This window comes from Sinohyriopsis cumingii, chromosome 5 (assembly GCF_028554795.1).
Source record: "Sinohyriopsis cumingii isolate HCF-2022 chromosome 5, ASM2855479v2, whole genome shotgun sequence".
Lineage (NCBI taxonomy): Eukaryota > Metazoa > Mollusca > Bivalvia > Unionida > Unionidae > Sinohyriopsis > Sinohyriopsis cumingii.
Genome location: NC_142965.1, coordinates 139,473,717 through 139,492,998, shown reverse-complemented (window position 1 = coordinate 139,492,998; position 19,282 = coordinate 139,473,717). Strand labels below are relative to the sequence as shown.

Genomic DNA, 19,282 nt, shown 5'->3' with positions numbered 1-19,282 from the left:
AAGTCTACATAATATGTGTCAAAGTCTACATAATATGTACCAAGGTCCATATAATGTGTATCAAGGTTCATATAATATGCATCAAGGTCTACATAATATGTATCAAAGTCTACATAATATGTATCAAAGTCTACATAATATGCATCAAGGTCTACATAATATGTACCAAGGTCCATATAATATGTATCAAGGTCCATATAATGTGCATCAAGGTCTACATAATATGCATCAAAGTCTACATAATATGTATCAAAGTCTACATAATATGTATCAAAGTCTACATAATATGTATCAAAGTCTACATAATATGTACCAAGGTCCATATAATGTGCTACTTTTATGTGAAGAATAAAGTTATAAGGTTATGGCCTGCATGTCGAGTCCATGATCGAAGTCTTGCCGAAAAACATGGGACCTTCTTCCCAATGTTAAAAGATTGATACAGTGTATTGCAATCTTATGGACAAGAATGCTGAATCAGTAAAATCAAAGAAATTCCAGTCAAAGATGAGGGTTTCCTGGAACTGACTTGGGTAAAGAGGACATTGTGTCAAGAGGCAAAATTAATCCACAACAATGAACTATTTTAAAGTCTCTAATCACTTTTTATAACAATATTATATTAGCACAAATAACTGCAGATAAGTAATCAGGTACTTTTTATGGTCACTTACATCAAACAAAACCACCACTGTTATTATTGCAAATATTTTCAAAGAATTTTTTCTGAAACTTCTTCAATGTATTTTTGAGACATTATTGAAGTTTAGCACAATGGTGTTTTATGGTTCTAAGCTATTTACTTAATTCAACACAAGTTAATATCTTCAATGTATATGCAGCAACCCCCCCCCCCATGAAAAAAATCCACAAAATTTGAGTGATGAACCAAATGCAATTTTTCATTGTTATACTACTTGTACCATATTTTAATCAGTCTGGTATTTCAAGTTTCAAGGCAGAAAATACAATAACGGGTAATATTCGACAATTTGAATGCAATAATGCATAAACTAACAATTGCAAAACTGGATAAAAAAATTGATAAGTTACTGTCAATATGGGAACAATATCATGCAAATGCTCAATGCTTCTGATCATTAAATTATACATATCGAAAATCATTCTTTTTAAAAAAAATACGTAAGGAACCCTAAGACCTACATTACATGAAAACAATGTTTATAAGTTTCCCCGAGACTTGGACATGAAAAATATATGTAAGGTGTCACAAGCCTTATAGTACAAGATAAAAAATGTTGAAGGTGTCCCAAGACTTACAGTACATTTAAAAAAGGTGTCCAAAGACAAGAGAAAAACTGCTATATGTTCACGTGTTGACTTTTACAGGCCCCAAAAATTATATTTTGAAAATTAAGGGTGTCACAATTTTTTTAGTGTTCTAAGACTTAGCATGAATACAGTGGGCAAATATTGAATGTACTTTACAGACTTTAACAGATGCACAGACCAAAATATTCTCTTCATCATCTGAATGGCTTTACTGAATAATAGAATTCTATGTAACTTCATAATGTAATAGAAAAATATGTACATAAGTATCTATACTAGATAATAGATCACTTGTAGGTACAAATTGTTTGATACTTGCATCTGACTTATTTGGTCCTGAGGCAACTAGTGCAGACTTACATTCTGCAAATAAAGAAAAGATAAACCTTTGCCAACTACAGTGAAAGTTTAGGAAAGTGTTTTCTTGAATTCTAGATGTGATCTGTGAGATCAATCCTTTCACCACAGCTGACAATGCTACAAAGAATATATACTAAATGTCTTGCTATGTCCACTTTCCAAAAGAAGTCTGAGAGTACACAAATTTCTTTCTACCAATGAACAGTTTCCACATTTTTTCCTAACCAGTTCAACACAAAATTATTTTTGACAACGCACCTTGTTCAATATTCTTCTATGTACTGGGTTTACATACAAATTTGATTGTTTTCCACCATGACTTTTCACATCAAATTTCTGAATTTACAGGAATAACTTCTCTAATGTTTATGAAGAAAATGCCAGAAGTTTGGATCTGTAAGCAGGAAAAAAATGTTAATAAAGATGAACATGACAGGGAAGATAACCTCATAATCATCTTTTTTGTAACGATGGCCTCCTCATGGTCTTGCAGCCATCTGATCCACCCACATCAACACTACAGACTAATAAATCCACTTAAACACTATAAGACTAGTCCAACCACATCAACATTACAGACTAATAAACCCACTTCAACACTACCGACTAATAAACCCACTTAAACACTATAAGACTAGTCCAACCACTTAAACACTACAGACTAATAAACCCACTTAAACGCTATAAGACTAGTCCAACCACTTCAACACTACAGACTAATAAACCCACTTAAACACTATAAGACTAGTCCAACCACTTCAACACTACAGACTAATAAACCCACTTAAACACTATAAGACTACTCCAACCATTTCAACACTACAGACTAATAAACCCACTTAAACACTATAAGACTACTCCAACCACTTCAACACTACAGACTAATAAACCCACTTAAACACTATAAGACTAGTCCAACCACATCAACACTACAGACTAATAAACCCACTTAAACACTATAAGACTAGTCCAACCACTTCAACACTACCGACTAATAAACCCACTTAAACACTATAAGACTAGTCCAACCACTTAAACACTACAGACTAATAAACCCACTTAAATTCTATAAGACTAGTCCAACCACTTCAACACTACAGACTAATAAACCCACTTAAACACTATAAGACTAGTCCAACCACTTCAACACTACAGACTAATAAACCCACTTAAACACTATAAGACTACTCCAACCATTTCAACACTACAGACTAATAAACCCACTTAAACACTATAAGACTAGTCCAACCATTTCAACACTACCGACTAATAAACCCACTTAAACACTATAAGACTAGTCCAACCACTTCAACACTAGACTAATAAACCCACTTAAACACTATAAGACTAGTCCAACCACATCAACACTACAGACTAATAAACCCACTTAAACACTATAAGACTAGTCCAACCATTTCAACACTACTGACTAATAAACCCACTTAAACACTACAAGACTAGTCCAACCACATCAACACTACAGACTAATAAACCCACTTAAACACTATAAGACTAGTCCAACCGCTTCAACACTACAGACTAATAAACCCACTTAAACGCTATAAGACTAGTCCAACCGCTTCAACACTACAGACTAATAAACCCACTTAAACGCTATATGACTAGTCCAACCACTTAAACACTACAGACTAATAAACCCACTTAAACACTATAAGACTAGTCCACCCACTTCAACACCACAAACCTGTCCACTAACCCTAACACCACAAACTTACCTGCCCACTTCAACACAACAGACTAATAAACCCACTTAAACACTATAAGACTAATCCAACTACTTTAACGCCAAAAACTGACCAACCCACTTCAACACTACAGAATGATCCACCTACTTCAACATTACAAACTGACAACCCACTTCAGCACTACAGACTGATCAACCCACTTCAACATTACCAACAGACCAACTCACTTCAACACCACAAACAAACCTGTCCACTTCAACACCACAAACTAACCTGCCCACTTCAACACAACAGTCTAATAAACCCACTTAAACACTATAAGACTAGTCCAACTCACTTCAACACACAAACTGATCCACCCAATACAATACTACAAACTGACGAACTCACTTCAACAAACTGATCCACCCAATACAACACTACAAACTGACCCACCCACTTCAACACTACAGACTGACCCACCCACTACAACACTACAAACTGACCCACCCACTTCAACACTACAAACTGATCCATAGGCTTTAACAGCAAGCAAGTAAAGGGACATTTTTAATGGTTTTTGTACAAACATGCCAACAGGCTTCTTAGGACAAACAGGACCAAAATCAAGATACACAATGAGTAATTGGGCATGAACAAATAAATTACATCACTGAATTCCTTGACAGAGTACATTAATCAGCAGTTTCGGATAGGTTCAAATGCACATGGATTCAGATATGTATGGTTGTATTGTGACAGCTCTAGTTACATTGTCAATACACTGAACTCTTCAGTAAATTAGGTAAAATGAGGTCCCTAGTTAATAACGGATGCATGCTGTCTTTCCTACTCACAGTAATCATCAAGAAGTTCTGGAGCATCCAGGATTCTGTCAGGCTGGGTGGGAATCTGGCGAGTACTGGCTGTCTTTGGTAAGGCACACTTGTTGGAGCTGTATAGGACTTTCAAGTTGCTGTTGTGACCTGTAACCAATATTAATAGTGAATGCTGTAGTAACCTGTAACCCATATGAATACTGAATGCTGTAGTAACCTGTAACCAATTATAAATACTGTATGCTGTAGTAACCTGTAACCGATATAAATAGTAAATGCTGTAGTAACCTGTAACCAATTATAAATACTGTATGCTATAGTAACCTGTAACCCATATTAAGACTGCATATTGTAATAACCTGTAACCCATATTAATACTGAATGCTGTTGTGAATTGTAACCCATATTAATACTGAATGTTGTTGAGACCCATAACCCATATTAATACTGAATGGTGTTGTGACCTGTAACCCATATTAATACTGAATGGTGTTGTCACCTGTAACCCGTACTAATACTGAACTGTTGTGACCTGTAACCCGTACTAATACTGAATGCTGTAGTTACCTGTAACCCACAGGAATACTGCGTACTGTAGTAACCTGTAACCCATATGAATAATGTATGCTGTAGTAACCTGTAACCCATATGAATACTGTAGTAACCTGTAACCGATATAAATACTGTATGCTGTAGTAATCTGTAACCCATATGAATACTGAATACTGCAGTAACCTGTAACCCATATTAAGACTGCATACTGTAATAACCTGTAACCCATATTAATACTGAATACTGTTGTGACCTGTAACCCATATTAATACTGAATGCTGTTGTGACCTGTAACCCATATTAATACTGAATGTTGTTGGGACCTGTAACCCAAAATAACTGTTTTGTTATCTATAACCCAAACTAATTCTGAAACCTACTCCATGCTGATTGCAAAATGCAAGAGCAGTTGGTCTAAAATCATGGCAAATATAATGCATTTTGTTTTAATTTGTAACTAATGTCAATTTCATATATTATGAAAACAAAATGTTTTGAGGTGTCTCCAGTTTCTGTATCATTCATATTTGACTGCACATCTGCATCATTTGTCCAATACTGACAGGCCCCTTTACCCGGATATGCTGTTTATGGCTGGTTAAACTTCTTTTACATAAAGTTGTGTAAAAATTTCTCTACTTTTAATAATGGTGGCCTTGTTTGATGGTCAATGGCATCTTTTGTATAAACATGAAAATTCTTCCTGACAGGGTGGTCAAATTCAAGTCAGTGGTTTTCTATGCTTTAGTAACAATGCCCATATCTGATCAGCAGCATTTATTTCAACTTTAGTGGCTTTCACACAAGGATACCGTCAAGTTTGGTGAAATTTTATTCAGTAGTTTCGGAGGAGTCATTGAAACGTCTTGCTATTTCTATTAATAGCGACCATAGTTAAAGGTGTACCAGAATAATATAAACAAATCTGAAATGTCTTCAGGCTAACAAGTTTTATCAAATTCTATTCACCAGTTTTGTCGTTTATATGCATTTTCTACTTTTAGTAATTCTGGCCATATATTATAGTGGATTGGCATCATCTGTAAAAACTTTAAGGGGCCTCATTACTCTGACACCTTTAGTTGAAATTGGTTTGCTAGTTTGTGGGATGCTTGACAATGAATGATGCATAACAGATGAAGGCCATACCATTAGCTTGACAATGAATGATGCACAACATGAGGGCCATACCATTAGCTTGACAATAAACAAAGCATGACAGATGAAGGCCATAAAATTTGCTTGACAATAAACGATGCATAACACGTGAGGGCCTTACCATTAGGGCTGTCAAAGGGTACCCGGATAACCCGACCGTAGTGAAAAACCTGGTCACTGAAAATTAATGACAAGTAACCCATTCACTAAAATATTTTGTCGACAACACTATCAAAATATCATATCGAGAGCAGGACACATAAACAGGAAACGTGCATCGCTGTCGCCAGATACGGTCGATATGTTGGTTTTTTATATAGCAGAAACTGGAAATTTTGCAGGGGACAATGATCATGTACTTGTACACTAGGACAGACTGGTATTATTTAGATTTGATAAATTCTTTCTTAGTTTTTAGTTCATAAAAACATTCAAAAAATGTTATTTTTTTCTAGTCTGAAATTTTAATATTGTAATGTTTTGCTTACTTAAGTGTCAACCTCCTTTAGTATTCAAGTTCTCAACCAAAAGTTGACTTTCACCGCCATTTGCCGTGAGTAATAAATAACAAAACATGCTATGGAAGTTGTTGAAAGTTTATTAATAAGTGAAACGACATTGTAATATTAATTCATTATTACTGACAAATCAAACAAAATATTACAGCACAATTTATAATAGACAATTTGAGGTACAACAGGAAAACCAATTATCTCTGTCAACAGACTATCAGCTGTCTCCCACTGGGTGTGGGTAAAGTGCGAATGTGAAAATGTGAAAGTGCAAATTGGTAAAATGCTAAAAAGAGAATGCGAAATAGTGGATAAAGTGTGGTAAACAATGTGCAAAATTATGTAAATAGTCCATTCGTTTCGTCACCCTACAACAATCCAGGTTTGTGAAAATTTGACAATGGGGTAAACTAGGGTTATAAATGTTTTTCATGTTCTAATGGGTACGCGGTTACCCGTTAAACGGCACAATGGGTACCCGGGTGAAGTTTTCCGTGGCTTTTGACAGCCCTACATATTATTAGCCTGACAATAAACGAAGCATGACAGATGAAGGCCATACAATTTGCTTGACAATGAACGATGCACAACATACGAGGGTCATACCATTAGCCTGACAATAAACAAAGCATGACAGCTGAAGGCCATAAAATTTGCTTGACAATGAGCGATGCACAACATGAGGGCTATACCATTAGCCTGACAGACGAAGGCCATACCATCTTGGACGCTTGAGAGGCACCATTTTAATTTAGGATCAGGCAGACCATAGAATGAATGTATATGTAAAGTTTCATGGCAATCCTCCAAGTAGTTTAGGAGTAATGATAACAAAGTTGTGGCAATGGATGGATGGATTTTTGGCCATCCCTTAACCCTTTACTGCGCATCAGTCTAGAGGTTTATTTTCCTGATTCGAACAGGATTTACTGTTTGGAGGGATAGGCCATTTAATTGCGGGAGGGGGCAAATGCATGTGTTTTGAAACGTGTTTCTTGCTCTGACTTTCTTATATAAAGGACACTGTGCCATTCCCTTTTTTGCTTTAAATAATTCGCGTCAGCTATACTATAACATCTCATATTTGAAAACAAGGCACAATTCCCTCCTTATAAGACAGGCAAAATGTGGCATTTGATAGAAGGTGTTCATCCACCGAGAAAAAAAAGCAAAAGTTGAATGAGAATGATGAGAAATAATTCTTATGATAGGGAAAAGCGTAATGGAAAAATTCGGAACAAAAGGACAAAAGACAGGGAATGGCTGAATTATGACGAGGAAATGAACGTTATGTGATGTAAATGGTGTACGCAATTTGCAAAAACAAACACACAGAAAACAGTTTGTTGCGGGTTGTTCGAACTTTAAATTTGAATCGGTAAACATACATGAAAGCTGTGTGACATTGTTTTGTAAACCGGACTAGTAAAGATTTGGCGGAACTAATAAATTTCTCAATATGCTAGTCCTTCTGGCTACAAAGAAATTTGTCTTAAATTCTAGCCCCGTTTTACCTAACACTAGAATATTCATACCCCACTAGCACTGTTGAAATTTTTATATCCTTCATTCCCAGTTTTAATACTTCTTCTGACCCCCACTGACTTGAAAGTAATTGGTAATTTCCTGTCATTCTTGATAACAATGAATGATCCCTTATCTACCATGTATACTCACTCATAAAGTCAAATCCAACTGCAGACAACATAGACCTGATCTGTCATCGCATAACACACCAGATCAGTATCTATTTTGTTTGTTCTACTGATTACTCTTAACAAACTGCATAGACTCTGGTATGCGAACACATGAGCATATAATACATTATTCTAACACCTACCAGAAATGTTGACATATAAAATGTTATCAAAAGAAACACTTGTAAGATCACTATTTCTGCTATAAATGTTTTGTGGAAGGTAGAAGTGTTCTTGATATCAAGGTTCGACTGCATTATTTTACACTGACAAACGGTATTTTGATAAAATGAATAAATTTTGGATGATATTCTGTGGGTTTTTTTTCTTCTATCGTTTTTCTTAACATTAAATAAATATGATATTGCACACAGTGCATATCTCTGTACCCAACTTCTAACTTTTAGAGTTCTCACACTCCACATGTGCATATCTGTAGCTCTAGAGTGATTTATGCCCTGGCATGCCTTGGCAAGACAATGGACCCACAACCTGATATCAAACATTTCTAAATCATGCAGAATTCCATATCCTAGCAATTTACTCTTGAAAATTGTCTTCCAAGTAAGCTGTAATTCCCAGGTGGCCAATCAGTATAAGGCACTCGCCTTTACAAATCACTGATGTCTATCATAAGCTGTATAATTATGTTACACTTGTATCTAAATATCCCCAAAACAGAGTTGCTTCCCTTTAACTCACCTTCAGCTGTTGGGGCTTTTTGTTTCTGGAAGCAAAGAATCTTGGCATCCTGTGGGACTTGTTTAAGATTCATTGCATCAGAGAGCTGATGTTGGTATGGCTCTTTGGAGGGTGAGAGTTCTTGTTTTTCAGCAAAAATTGCATAGTGGCTCAACTCTATGTCAGTGGTGGACCTGTTGGGTATGAACCTGGAATGAATATGCTGATCTACATTAAACATTAAGTATGAACCTGGGATGAACATGTTGATACACATTGAACATTAAATATGAACCTGGAATGAACATGTTGATACACGGTGAACATTAAATATGAACCTGGAATGAACATGCTGATACACATTGAACATTAAATATGAATGTGGTGATGAACATGCTGATCTACATTAAATAAGTAACAAGAAATATGTTAAATTATCATATCCTATGCTTGAGCTTTTAAAAAAATTATATCAAACTTCTTTCCAAGAAAGCATTCTACTAGCCTGGTGAGACTATAACCCTTATGGTGATGTAGCCCTCTATAACACAATACTACTAAGATAGCAAAGCTGTAATAAACTCGCTTTGCACCAATGTGGTCTTTAGTTTGATAACTGATTCATGAAGGCCACTGATTATCTGAAGTTTTTCCACCCAAAAATCTGATAATAATTCTAAAATATATTACAACTGGTACAGTTCAGGCCAAATACACAAAATTTACAAAAAAATGCTGCAAACTTGTATAGCTTAATGCCATAGCACTGTCTAAATCAGGCACAAACCCCACTTGGTTTCAGAGAGCCACCTATCAAAGGGTCTGTAATGTTTCAATAGTATCTGACCGTATCAGATTTCTTTATTGATTCTGTCTTGTCCAAACATCTACAGGGTTTCAGGGATGAGGGTCTCAAGTGGTATAAAATATATTAACAAAATAAATCATAGATTACTATTTCATTGTTCATACAGATATTTCATCAAGAAATTCAAGCAACTTCAAATACATTTCAATGAGAAAAATAGAATTTTCAAGCTTTATGCTTGACTGAATTAAGTCAGGAATAATGTTAATAATCCTACGTATAATACACAAAGTTCATTTTAAAACAACCCTGGAATATTATTTTACTAAACTAGCTCTAGGAAAAAACAAGTTTATTGAACTTCAGTACATTGGGGGAAGAGATGCAGTCATTTCATCTACATCAGTTTGGGAAGCAGCAGTCTCATCTGCCAGAGTTTCAAACCGCTCAACTTTTTCAAGTTTAAACAACAAAACAAAAACAATGTTGATATTTAATTTTGTTATGGTTTACACTCTTGCCATTGGACTTCAGGCACGTTCACCCACTGATGTAGCCAAATGTTTTCATTGCATAATATATTCTTTTAAAACAGATATTCATTGTCTTCTAACAGTTTTATCACTTTTTGCAAATGTGCAACACTGTAAATGCTACAGGAAAAACATGTACCTATGTGCAACAATAAACATGTAATCAAGATTTTGACATCAGGGAAATATTAATTTTAGTTCATGAATTTCCAATAAATCAAACCTACTCCAGGATATTATCAATTGATTTTAAAAATGAAACAATCTGGGACTCACTTTTGTGTCAACCACTGATATTTAATGTCACAAATGCTCACAGGACAAAATATACTGAACCGGGCTTCCATTAATAGACATAAAGTACACAAAAAAACGAGACTTTCATGCATACATGTGAAGTACACAAAAATGAGTCTTTCATGCATACATGTCAAGTACAAAAAAAAAAGAGTCTTTCATGCACACATGTAAAGTTCACAAAAACGAGTCTTTCATGCATACATGTAAAGTACACAAAAACGAGACTTTCATGCATACATGTAAAGTACACAAAAACGAGACTTTCATGCATACATGTAAAGTACACAAAAACGAGACTTTCATGCATACATGTAAAGTACACAAAAACGAGTCTTTCATGCATACATGTAAAGTACACAAAAACGAGACTTTCATGCATACATGTAAAGTACACAAAAACGAGACTTTCATGCATACATGTAAAGTACACAAAAACAAGTCTTTCATGCACACATGTAAAGTTCACAAAAACAAGTCTTTCATGCACACATGTAAAGTTCACAAAAACGAGTCTTTCATGCATACATGTAAAGTACACAAAAACCAGACTTTCACGCACACATGTAAAGTACACAAAAATGAGACTTTCATGCACACATGTAAAGTACACAAAAATGAGACTTTCATGCATACATGTAAAGTTCACAAAAACAAGTCTTTCATGCATACATGTAATGTACACAAAAACTAGGCATTCATGAATGCATGTAAAAGCATGAAAAATCAGGTTTTCATTAATACATGTAAAATATGCAAAAATGAATTTAAGATGCAACACTTAATTTGTGGGATTCACATATTCATACATGCCAACCCCTGGCAAGGAAAAAGTGTAATCCAAGTAGACAAAAAGAGTAATCTCTCACAGTTAAAATTAGTATGGTAAAGAACCAATATTCCTTTCATAACCTGACAAAGAAGAGGAAATTTATATCTTCCAGTTATTGGGTCTTTTAGCTGGGAATTAATATGAAAAAGATCAACTCTGACAATGTACTTCAGGTAGAGTGCCAACTTGATGCTACAGGAGTTCTCCTTATAATTTACCAGCAGCCTTTCCTGCAGCATGGTGCATCATATGACAGACAACCTGATATGAACAATGATGGAGACATTTTTCAAAATATAGAATGCAACTCCTTTATGAATTCCAGTCATCACTGATGCAATATCAGCTGAAAACCCATTACAGTTCTGCCAACTTTTATTTATTCAAAGCATTATCAAGCAAATAAAAAAATGTTTTCACCAGTGGGATCTAATGTTAATGTTGGCAACGAAAGAAGAGCACTCTGACTTTGCCCTTTTCATTGTCAAAGTCTCTTACACAGACTGGGGTACAACTTTTTGTCATAATAATCACTCCTCCTATCTGTTGCATTACTAAATGGCCCAATTTTCATGGCTTCTGTAATGTTAAGTGAAGTATCTTCTGCTAAACACCTAACAATATTAGATGATTTTGTTCTTGCACATGCATATTTTCTGCAATTTTGGAATCAGGAGACATTCGTTTGAACAGAGGACCAATGTAGTCTTCTACCACTAGGGGTAGTCAGTGTTCTATTAAGAACTAGGTATATAATGCCTCTGCATTTATAAAATTCATGTCCACAATTTAGTTCTGCTGTAAAAAAAAAAGTTACCTTAGTATTGGAGTTAGTAAAGCGAGCTGATTCAAGGTTTCTTTGTTTTACCACCATGACCAATATTAAAATCCTTTCCACACAGCATGCAAGGGACATGAACATGCCCTAGAATGGAACGCTGTATTGTGTAATTTATGTATTCATCTCTGAATCAATTTTCTGTCTTTTCCTAATCCATACTGAAATTATTTGAAAATCATTTTTGCTCTAACTCACACATCAACTAGGTTAAATCTGACATGACTTTTAGCGCCAAATACATACAGACTGGTTCTGTACCAGATTTGAATTTGAACAAAGAATCTGCGAGCAAAGATTACAAGTTAGAAAACCAGTCTGTTCTCTTCTAACTAAGCCATACATCTGCTATAATTAGAAACCGAGGTCAAAAGTTTGAAAGTAGAACCAGCCTCTTTCTTGAAAATAGGGCAGCTGCTATAAATAGAAGATAATATTGTTAGGAAAAGGCATGCAAGTCTACGGACAAGTGTAATCTTACATCGTAGTTACATAGAAGCCGTCTATTCTAGAATACGGTCTGTGGGATTAATGGCATGTTAATAAAAATGAGAAAAACAAATTATTAATTTTTTGGGGAAGGGGATATATCAAAAATGCATAATCGGAACATTTATGAGTAAGGTGTAATTTAGGGAAAATAAGCATAATGATCACACAAAAAGCGCAATGGTTGGCATGTATGCATACTTGAAGGAACTCCTGATCATACTGATGCTTGAAATACAGTATAGCATTCTCCACTTTATTAATGGTGATTAAAAGCCTCATAAGTGAACTTGGCATGCTGCTGACAGAGAGTGGCCATAAAATCAATACACTGAACCAGAGCCCGTATTATGGTGAAATATTCCATAAAATAAATACACTGAACCAGAGCACATAGTTCGGAGAAATATTCCATAAAATTAATACACTGAACCAGAGTGCATAGTTTAGAGAAATATTCCATAAAATTAATACACTGAACCAGAGCGCATAGTTTGGAGAAATATTCCATAAAATCAATACACTGAATCAGAGCCCATATTAAGGTGAAATATTCCATAAAATCAATACATTAAACCAGAGCCCATATTTTGGTGAAATATTCCATAAATTCAATTCACTGAACCAGAGCCCATATTTTCGTGAAATATTCCGTAAAATCAATACACTGAACTACAGCACATATTATGGTGAATATTCCATAAAAACTATGGTAAAAATCAAAGAACAACTATGGGATCTCCACACTATACACTAGGCTCAAACTATTACTTCATCTTGTGATAAAACGTGAGCTTAGCAATCTACATCTGATTTCTTTACTGATTCTGCCATCTCACCTGCATTGGGCTCCCTTTCCAGGTGTTTTACTAGGGGTTTTGGCAGGGACTTTTTCCTTTTTCCCAGATTTTCCTGGGGTCACTTTATTTCCAGAGCTGTGTTTTCCAGCACTTTTTGGTGTCTTCCCTGGAGTCTTTGTTGATCTTGCTTGAATAGGCGACAATGGAACCCCTAAATACAAAGACTTGTACATTAAAGTATTAAAGATACAGAGGTTATGTGAAAGTTACATGACTGAACAATAACCTCCTCAGGGATGAGCATCGTTCCCATGTTTTTAAAGAATAATTTCTAGGTTTTTCCAAGGATGAAATTCATTTTCTTCAGGGTCACATATGATATAAATGGAATTGAAGAATTTATTTTAAAAAATGTTCATTTTTCAAAAAGAACAGGTTTCTATTTCATGACTTGCCCATGACATTTAACCTGTAATACGCCACAAAATGTATCACAAGAACAAGTTTGATTACTGAAAATTCATATAATATTGGCATATTAAGTCATCTCAGGAAGGAAAATTTTAAATTTACTTTGCTGAACTGCATTATGTTGGCATGAGGAAACAAAATTAGAATGAGCAAATGAAATTAATTTTCTTTTCCTTTCAAACTGTTACTTGTGTGACTCTCTGTGTGATATGGACTTTTAACGTAGCTTTAATAATTTTCCAGTCATATCGCTACGATGTCTACAGCAAGGCAGTTTAAAGTGCTGTCTAGGACTGGGGCATCATGCCGCAGACATGTAGCATGATGTCCCACCCAGTCACATTATCCTGAAACCTGGCCGACCAGTCCTAACAGTAACCTCTTATCATGAGCACTAAGCAAGGCAGCTATTGGTAGCATTTTTTAAATGTCTTTGGTGCAACTTGGCCAGGGTTGAAACCCGTGACCTCCCACATTTGAGGTGGACATTCTAACCACTTAGGCCATCTGAGCAGTCTCAAACTTGTAATCATAAAAATATCAAAATAATCAGTCGTAAATCAAGAGAGCAATGTCTCAAGAAGAATATCTATTGACTGACATACTATTTTATTATGAAAAACACAAATGTTATTGATTTCAGCAAATATCAAAATCATATACAAGGATCTGGAACATGTACCACTTGAAATGTATGTGCATAATATACAGAGCAAACAGTTCGTATCAGTCTTATTTATTTTTTAAAAAGACAAATGCAATGTATTTGAACCTTATCTCAAAGTTCAAGCCCTAATTAATCTGTACTAATAAAACAAAATCAACATTTTCCAAACAACGTAAACTCATTTGGTTTAAAGATCCATCATTTTTAAGACATAATTACAGAAGGGTTGATTTAAACTATGACAAAAAGACTCAAAATTATATATAGATACATTACTCTATTAATTAATTTTTTTTTAAAGCAAAATCTGCTTATTTCCGCTTGTAATCCAATAAACCTGTCCACAAACCTGTACTGATATTCAGAGGGGGCCAGTATGTATATATATATATATATATATATATATATATATATATACACACACACACGCTCAGAAGGACCAGTATTGACACTCACAGGGGTCGGTATTGACACTCAATGGGTTCGATATTGACACTCACAGGGGTCGGTATTGACACTCAATGGGTTCGGTATTGACACTCACAGGGGTCGGTATTGATACTCAATGGGTTCGATATTGTTTCTTGAAATTTATCTAAGCCTAATATGTAGTATTAAGGACAAAACTTCTCTCATATCTCCTGCGACCTATTTACGAATCGAAACTGATGTTTCAAGTCATACATTACATAGAGAAATTATATAGCACCAATGTTCACTCAGAGATATGAATTTTTGTCTACTTAAAAGTTGACTTGCTACTGTTTACCAGGAATGGAAGCCCGTTCTCTAATCTGAGTTTATTCTGACCCTTCCCACACCATTTTTGATATATGAACATTAATGTTGCAATGTGAGATGAGTCAATTGCTTATCGCAAAGTTGGAATTCTAGCAAACTTGAACAATGTTACACTGAATCAATTGTATGAAACTGATAGAAAAATGATATATTTCTTTTAGAAATTACAACTATGATAAACGTTATGACTATAATCTACTGACAGATGAGAAAATTAGTGTTGATGAAATTCTACCTGGTCATCACTATTTGCATTGCTAGTCACTTGACTACAAATGAAAGTTACATACTGTTTGTGAAAACACCAAAAGACACAATTCTCAATATGTTTAATCTGAGAACAATTACCAGAAATATGTTGTTGCTCCAGCAATGTGGACATAAATTCATCAAGTAGGGAACACAAGTCAACACTGTCTAGCGATATATCAAAGCCATAGTTGCCAACCCTCCAAGCTCACAATTAGTGAAAATACGGATAAGAATTAGTGAATTTTGACATGAATTCGTAAAGCGAACTTCGAGTCTGGGAATATTTGTCGGAACAAATGTTTAGCATGGTCTCCAGCTGATAAAGGCAGATTGTGTTCAACAAGAAAACTCACAATGTTTCTTCACTGGTAGCTTGCAGGTCTTCTTTCGATTGCTTAAAATATTCCAGAGCTGAAAACATTTGCGAGTTCTTAATTTTCCCAACCTCTCTGCTTTTTGCTACCAATGTGCTTCCTCACATCGTCTCTGCAACCATGCCCAATGCTAGAATTTGTGGCACATTGCATGCAAAAAGCATGATGTATATCAGTGTTTCCTTGTGGTAAAGACATTTTCAAGATGCAATGCCAAATGGTAATTCAAATCAGTGTTGGCGGCACATGCGCGAAGCAAAATTTTGGTTAGGCCCCAGTTTCTCTCAAAAGCATTTGTGTGTGTATGTGATTTGGATGTTTAATGTAGCTTTAATAATTTTTCAGTCATATTGCTACGATTTCTGCAGTGTGGCAGTTTATAGTGATGTCTAGCACTGGGGCATCATGTCACAGACGTAGCAAGATGTCCCACCCAGTCACGTTATCCTGACACCAGGCTGACCAGTCCTAACACTAACCTTGTAATGCTGAGTGCCAAACAAGGAAGCTACTAGTACCATTTTTGTAAGTCTTTGGTATGACTCGGTCAGGGATTGAACAAATGACTTCCTGCATCCGAGGCGCTCTAACCACTAGGCCATGGGAGCAGTAAAGCATTTGTAAAACTACTCTTATATATATAGATTAAAATACGATAAATTCTTGCCAATGGGCCAACTGTACCAATCAGCTATAGTTCCACTAATATCGTTACCAGAAGTACCGGACCATGCCGATATCACGACTAGCGCGTAATGGGAAATCGGTTATTTCATTAAAGATTTAAAATAATTGAGAATTTGTGAATTCGTGATTTTCTTGCATGCGGCATGAATCCATAATTCGCTAAAAAAAGTCGTGAAATTCACGTCAAAATCATGAGGGTTGGCAGTCATGCAAAACCACTGACACATGCTAATTTCTTGATGAATCTGACTTTTTCTCCAAATTGCTGTGACAGCAATAGGTCTCTGAATATGTTGAGAAGTATCCTTTGGTTCTTTTGCAAACAGGATGTGACTTTCATTTAATAATTTCGAAGAGTTATACAAAATTGAGAAGTTTTTTTTTTGTTGGTAACATGTGACCATTGGACATCTGTTGTCATGGACTTGTAGGTTGAAAGATTTATGTAGTCATGTGACTAGCAATGCAAATTGTAAGTACCAGGTCAAATTTCATCAATGCTATAATTTTATCTTAACTAACAGCAAATTAAAGACATAAGGCTAATTAATATGCTCTCAATTTCTATATAAAAAAAATCATTTTAATATAGACTTCATGCAAGTGTGACTCAATGTAAAAGTGTTCTAGGCCCGTTAGTAATTGCCTACCCTATGCTGCCACCGAACAATGGCAGTGAATTCCAACTTTTCAATAAGCAATTGACTCTGACCACACCCAAGCAATCTATACTGCAACCTCCAAATATCCTGGTCAAAACTCAATAAATTTACTAATAATTAGTTCAGTTATGGCTCATTTTACATGACTTTTTCCATCAAACATGGTTCCCACGCTTTTCTAAAGACAAATTTCCAGGTCATTTCCAAGTTGAAATTACTTTTTTCAAGGTTCACATATGACCATTACTCAATGGAACTAAAGAACGTTTTAGATTACAAAACAAAATCTAAAGACATTTCTTTCAAGGGTCCCCAAAAACATCGAAGTCAGAAAATATGATCATGTATAAAACCATAAAATGTATAACACGAAACAAGTTTGATTATATTCCTATATATTAGCATGTAAAGCCATTTCAATATACAGAATAAAATTTCTAACTTTATTTTGCCGCATTATGTTGCTAAGTGAGAACAACATAATGAACATAAATTATGTTTTGTTTTCTTTCAAACTTTTAATTCTAAAGAATTCTATAGCAATATATACATGCATTTCATAGAAAGTAACATCTCCTATTACAGTATGAAGAAAAAAAACCCCATGCAAATAGGTAGAATCATGCCTTGTAATGAAAAGAGTTTAACCCTGAATTTATCTGTACCAAAAAAATCCCCAAAAAGATTCTTCAAACAACCTAATCTCCTTATGACGGTCTCGTTAAAAATCCATCATTTGAGATTCATTTTCAAAAGGGTTGATTTAAATTTTGACAAAAGACTTGTAATGCGTTAAACCAGTCCCCAAACATGTATTGAGGAGCTCTATCGTTTTTTAATACATACAATGCTGTAGGGCATTTTCTGCGCTCCTAAGGTTTCTGTCTCCAATACTGAAGTAAAACGCATACCAAATTTGACCGATTGACGAAAATAAAATACTGTAATGCTTACCATTTAAAAAGAGGCAATTGTCACCACAAATAATATAAATTTTGGACACACGGGATGCCACCACCATGTTTTCATGACTCGTGATATGTCAGCCAATTCTGCGCACAGCTTTGAAAATAATGTTTACCCACCTGGCTATAGAAATGAAATACATTACTTTGGACTGATTCTGTCAGCAGTTCAGTCAAGTAATTTGATCAGGTTTATAGCTAGTTTTACAAAATTGAATGTAACAATGCCAACAAATGGCAAGCAATATTAAGCCAAATAAGCCGATCTTGTAAAAAAGTTTTGGTACAATTCAATATTTTATATTTAAAAAAAGCTATTATGTGGAAGAGAAACAACAATGAATAAGGTGTAATGTGATTACGTCTTGTTTATGGCGAAAAGATACTAAAGAATTTAGACACAGACTATATGCTGGGAAATTTTGTGAGAATCCCGTTCTAGTGGCAAGCTGACATGTTGGGCAGCAGACGATTTTGTATATGTGACAACTTATTGCAAAATTGGAAACTTTGGATAAGATCTTTAAAGTATGGCGAAATCTCTGACAACATGAAATCACTTTAATATACACAAGGAGTGCAAGCACGACCAAAAACCCTCCGCTCGATTAGACTTTTCTCACGCGTCTTTTATCACTTTTGAATCGAAAGAAGACTGAAAAACTAAACATATACATTCAAAAGACAGTGATGTACCAATGAATAACTCTCGGATCACCATCACATGAATCCAATCCGGTGAATTAACCTTTACTTTCACCATTATTTTCTCAAAAATGGCAAGTATTATAATCATTAATTCGCAGTCAAACAAGACGAAACGATGACATAAATGAAACCTGACCCAGTACTCGCCATTGCATTACTAGTCACATGACTTCACAAATCTCAAATGAGGACATCAGTAGTCCAATATTCATGTGATATCAACAACAAACTCCATTATAATGTTGTTGCAGAGAAATTCAATAATATTAAATGAAAGTCAGATACTTTTTGTAAAAACCAGCAATCTGGCCAGTCTGATTT

General features: G+C 35.0%; 1 protein-coding gene across 4 annotated transcripts in view; it reads right to left on the bottom strand.

Annotated features, from left to right (window-relative positions):
- Positions 1–19,282, bottom strand: part of LOC149800360 (cell division cycle protein 20 homolog) — a 71,019-nt gene that overhangs the window by 33,821 nt on the left and 17,916 nt on the right. For 3 of the 4 annotated variants that reach the window (XM_089959984.1, XM_089959982.1, XM_089959983.1), the window contains exons 3-5: positions 13,414–13,585; positions 8,799–8,986; positions 4,196–4,324 (exon numbers count right to left, since the gene is read on the bottom strand). In XM_089959984.1, coding sequence (XP_089816110.1) covers positions 4,196–4,324; positions 8,799–8,986; positions 13,414–13,585 — 489 coding nt within the window. The remainder of the gene's footprint in view (positions 1–4,195; positions 4,325–8,798; positions 8,987–13,413; positions 13,586–19,282) is intronic. The other variant, XM_089959985.1, reaches the window with a different exon arrangement.